This window comes from Oxyura jamaicensis, unplaced genomic scaffold (assembly GCF_011077185.1).
Source record: "Oxyura jamaicensis isolate SHBP4307 breed ruddy duck unplaced genomic scaffold, BPBGC_Ojam_1.0 oxyUn_random_OJ69855, whole genome shotgun sequence".
Taxonomy (NCBI): Eukaryota; Metazoa; Chordata; class Aves; order Anseriformes; family Anatidae; genus Oxyura; species Oxyura jamaicensis.
This window is the reverse complement of record NW_023309621.1, coordinates 1-4,737: the sequence shown is the minus strand read 5'-3', so window position 1 is coordinate 4,737 and position 4,737 is coordinate 1. Positions and strand designations below refer to the sequence as shown.

Genomic DNA, 4,737 nt, shown 5'->3' with positions numbered 1-4,737 from the left:
TGTTGGTGACCCCGTCCCTGATGCCATCATGGTGTCCCCATCCTTGATGCCACCCCTGATGCCACCGTGGTGTCCCCGCCCCCTGATGCCACCGCGGTGTCCCCAGGGCTGGACGGGCTGATGGAGCGCTGCGCCCAGTACAAGAAGGACGGGGCCGACTTCGCCAAGTGGCGCTGCGTCCTCAAGATCTCGGAGCACACGCCCTCGCGCCTCGCCATCCTGGAGAACGCCAACGTCCTCGCGCGCTACGCCAGCATCTGCCAGCAGGTCCCCGTGTCCCCCTTGCCCGTCCCCGTGTCCCCTGTTGGTGCCCTGCGGTGGTTGGAGGCCTCCACTTGGCGTGGTGGCCCCTCCACTTGACGTGCTGCCACCTCCAAGCCCTGGTGTCACCTCCAGTTGGCGTGGTGGCACCTCCAGTTGGCGTGGTGGCCCCTCCACTTGACACGTTGCCAACTCCAAGCCCTGGTGTCACCTCCAGTTGGCTTGGTGACACCTCCAGTTGGCGTGGTGGCCCCTCCACATGACATATTGACCCCTCCACTTGGCATGGTGGCCCCTCCACTTGACATGCTGCCACCTCCAAGCCCTGGTGTCACCTCCAGTTGGCTTGGTGGCCCTTCCAGTTGATACATGGGCACCTCACGCCCTGGTGGCGCTTCCACTTGACGTGGTGGCACCTCCACTTGGCATGCTGCCACCTCCAGTTGGCGTGGTGGCCCTTCCAGTTGACATCTTGCCACCTTCACGCCCTGGTGACATCTCCAGTTGGCTTGGTGCCACCTCCAGTTGACATATTGCCACCTCCAGTTGGCTTGGTGCCACCTCCCCGCCCTGGTGGCACCTCCCTGTGTCCTCCCTTCGTGTCACTTCTCCGTCCCCACCCCTGTGTCACCTCTGGGCACCCCATGGTGGCCTCCTGGCTGCGATGTGTCACCTCCTGTCACCCTGGGTAGCCCAGGCCACCTTCTACTGCCCCGCACCCCGTCCGCCGTCGTGTCCCTGTCTCTGTGTCCCCCTCCCCGCCACCCTCGGGGTGTCCCTGACGTCCCCGTGTCCCCACAGAACGGCATCGTCCCCATCGTGGAGCCCGAGATCCTTCCAGATGGTGACCATGACCTGAAGCGCTGCCAGTACGTCACCGAGAAGGTGGGTGATGTCCCCGAGGTGTCCCCGATGTGTCCCCAAGGTGGCCCCGAGGTGGCCCCGACGTCCCCGTGTCCCCCCCCAGGTGCTGGCGGCCGTCTACAAGGCGCTGAGCGACCACCACGTCTACCTGGAGGGGACGCTGCTGAAGCCCAACATGGTGACAGCCGGCCACTCCTGCACCAAGAAGTACAGCCCCGAGGAGATCGCCATGGCCACCGTCACCGCCCTGCGCCGCACCGTGCCACCCGCCGTGCCCGGTCAGTGTCACCCGTCCCCGTGGCCGGGTCCCCACGGGGTCCTGGTCACTGTGGTTATGTCCTCGCGATGTTTTCATACTGGTGGCCACGTCCCCATCGTGGTGGCCATGTCCTCATGGGGTCCCCATCGTGGTGGCCGCGTCCCCATGGGGTCCCCATACTCATGTCTGTGTCCCCATCCCCACGTCCTCGTGGTGTCCCCATACTCAGCCACCTCCCCGTGGTGTCACCTTGGCCACCTCCCCGTGGTGTCCCCATTCCCGTAGCGAAGTCCCCGTGGTGTCCTAGTCCCGAGGGTGACCCCATGGCCCTGTAGGTGACCCCCTGTGGTGTCCCCATGGCCATGTCCCCACATTGTCCCCATGCTGCCCTGGTCCACGTGGCAGTGTCCCCATGGTGTCCCTAGACTTGCAGCTGTGTCCTTACCTCCATGATGTCCCTGTCCCTATGGCCATGTCCCCATGATGTCCCTGTCCCCATGGCCATGTCCTCATGGTGTCCCCATCCCCAAGGTGTCATCATCCTGGTCCCCATGGTCATATCCTTGTCCCCACGGCCACATCCTCGTGGTGTCTTCATCCCCACAGCCATATCTTCACGGTGTCCCCATGGCCGTGTCCTTGTGGTGTCCTCATCCCCATGGTTAGGTCCCCATGGCCATGTCCCCACGATGTCCCCGTCACCATAGCTGTGTCCTCATGGTGTCCCATTCTCCATGGTGTCATCACCCTGGTCCCCATGGTCATATCCTTGTCCCCACGGCCATGTCTTTGTGGTGTCACCATCCCTGTCCCCGTGGCCATGTTCCCAGGATGTCCCTGTCCCCGTGGCCGTGTCCCTACGATGTCCCTGTCCCCATGGCCATGTCCTCATGGTGTCCCTATCTCCATGGTGTCATCACCCTGGTCCCCATGGTCATATCCTTGTCCTCATCCCCACGTCCTCGTGGTCTCCCCACGGCCACGTCCCCGCGGTGCTGACGCTGTCCCCGCGTCCCCAGGCATCACGTTCCTGTCGGGGGGCCAGAGCGAGGAGGAGGCGTCCATCAACCTCAACGCCATCAACCGGTGTCCCCTGGCGAAGCCCTGGGCCCTGACCTTCTCCTACGGGCGGGCGCTGCAGGCCTCGGCGCTGCGGGCCTGGAGCGGCAAGAAGGAGAACACCAAGGCGGCCCAGGAGGAGTACGTCAAGCGGGCCCTGGTACGTCAACGTTGGGGACATCGGGGGGTGGAGAACTTCTTGGGGCTGGAGGAGGTGTGGGGACGTGGTCATGGTGGTCCAGGAGGATCTCAAGAAGGTTCTGGTATGTCAACGTTGGGGACATTTGGGGGTTGGAGAACACATGGGGATGTGGTCATGGTCATGGTGATCCAGGAGGACCTCAAGGAGGTTCTGGTACGTCAACGTTGGGGATATCTGGGGGGTGGAGAATGTCTTGGGGTTCGAGGAGGTGTGGGGACATGGTCATGGTGGTCCAGGAGGACCTCAAGGAGGTTCTGGTACGTCAGTGTTGGGGACATCGGGGGGTTGGAGAACGCATGGGGACGTGGTCATGGTCATGGTGGTCCAGGAGGACCTCAAGGAGGTTCAAGTACATCAACACTGGGGACATGGAGATGTCTAAGCGGTGGAGAACTTCATGGGGACATGGTCACGGTGGTCCAGGAGGACCTCAAGTAGGTTCTGGTACGTCAATGCTGGGGATATCCATGGGTGGAGAACTTGTTGGGGTTGGAGGAGGTGTGGGGACGTGGTCATGGTGGTCCAGGAGGACCTCAAGGAGGTTCTGGTAGGTCAGTGTAGGGAATATGGGGACATTTGGGGGTGGAGAACGTCCTGGGGTCATGGTGATCCAGGAGGACCTCAAGGAGGTTCTGGTACATCGGCGTGGGGACATGGTGGCATCTAGGGGGTGGAGAACTTCTTGGGACAGGGGCATGGTCACATTGGTCCAGGAGAACATCAAGAAGGTTCTGGTACGTAAACCTTGGGGACACTTGGGGGTTGGAGGAGGTATGAGGAGGTGGTCATGGTCATGGTGGTCCAGGAGGACCTCAAGAAGGTTCTGCTATGTCAGCCTTGGGGACATGGGGACGTCTAGGGGCTGGAGAACTTCACGGGGTCAGGGACGTGGTCATGGTGGTCCAGGAGGACCTCAAGGATGTTCTGGTACATCAACGGTGGGGACATCAGGGTTATGGGGGGGACATGGGGACACCTCAGCCACCCTGGAGGACGACATCCTGCCGGTCCTGGTATGTCACTGCCACCCTCATGGGTGTCCCATACCCATCTAGATGGTGCCACCACCATTCCACGTCCATCTGCATGGTGCCACCATCATCCTATGAATGTCTGAATGGTGTCACCATGGTCCCATGAACATTGGGGTGGTGCCACCATTGTCCCACGTGTCTCTGGAAGGTGCCACCACCCTCCCATGTGTGTCAGGGTGGTGCCACCACCCTACCCCGTGTTTCTGGATGGTGTCACCATTGTCCTATGGACATGTGGATGGTGCCACCACTGTCCCACGTGTGTCTGGGTGGTGTCACCATGGTCCTATGAAGATCTGGGTGGTGCCACCGCCCTTCCACGTGTCTCTGGATGGTGCCACCATGGTCCCACGTCTGTCAACGCGATGCCACCACCGTCCCACGTGTGTCTGGATGGTGCCACCACCCTTCCATGTCCACGTGGATGGTGCCACCACCGTCCCACGTGTGTCTGGGTGGTGCCACCATGGTCCTATGAACCTCTGGGTGGTGCCACCGCGGTCCCCCGTGTGACCGCCCCGTGTGACACGCGTGTCCCTGTCCCCAGGCCAACTCCCTGGCGTGCCAGGGCAAGTACACCCCCAGCGGGCAGGCGGGGGCGGCCGCCAGCGAGTCCCTCTTCGTCTCCAACCACGCCTACTGAGTGACGTCACCCGGAGCGCCGTGACGTCACCAGGGATGCCGTGACGTCGCCGGGCTGCGGTGACCGCGAGGCCGTGCGACACTCCTGTCCCCGTCCCCTCGCCCTTCAATAAAGGAACGCTGCCTGCAGGGCCACTGCCTCGGGGGGACACGGAGGGGACATGGGGGGGGAATGAAGGGACATGGAAGTGGGACATTGAGGGACGTGGGGACACGTGGGGACCTGGACATGGGATGTTAAGGGACATGGGGACACGTGGGACATCAGGACATGGGACATTGAGGGACATGGGGACACGTGGGATGTGGTGGGGACATGGACATGGGACATTGAGGGACATGGGGACATGGTGGGGACACATGGGGACGTGGACATGGGACATTGAGGGACATGGGGACGTGGTGGGGACACGTGG

At 62.4% G+C, this 4,737-nt stretch overlaps 1 protein-coding gene and 1 long non-coding RNA gene across 3 annotated transcripts in view; one reads left to right on the top strand and one right to left on the bottom strand.

Annotated features, from left to right (window-relative positions):
* LOC118159352 (fructose-bisphosphate aldolase A) overlaps nt 1-4,326 on the top strand; it is a gene marked incomplete at its 5' end in the record, with an annotated part of 5,176 nt that extends 850 nt beyond the window's left edge. Inside the window, 5 exons of the mRNA XM_035313944.1 lie at nt 107-267; nt 1,063-1,146; nt 1,229-1,403; nt 2,404-2,603; nt 4,227-4,326. Coding sequence (XP_035169835.1) covers nt 107-267; nt 1,063-1,146; nt 1,229-1,403; nt 2,404-2,603; nt 4,227-4,322 — 716 coding nt within the window. The remainder of the gene's footprint in view (nt 1-106; nt 268-1,062; nt 1,147-1,228; nt 1,404-2,403; nt 2,604-4,226) is intronic.
* On the bottom strand, nt 290-917 carry LOC118159351. Of its 2 annotated transcripts, none has more exons than XR_004747084.1 (3): nt 781-917; nt 473-740; nt 290-350 (listed from the first exon to the last, which is right to left on the bottom strand). It is a non-coding gene; the product is annotated as an uncharacterized LOC118159351 (long non-coding RNA). The 2 variants fall into 2 exon arrangements; XR_004747085.1 differs by having other exon boundaries at nt 331-371.
* Nucleotides 4,327-4,737: the final 411 nt, after the last annotated feature.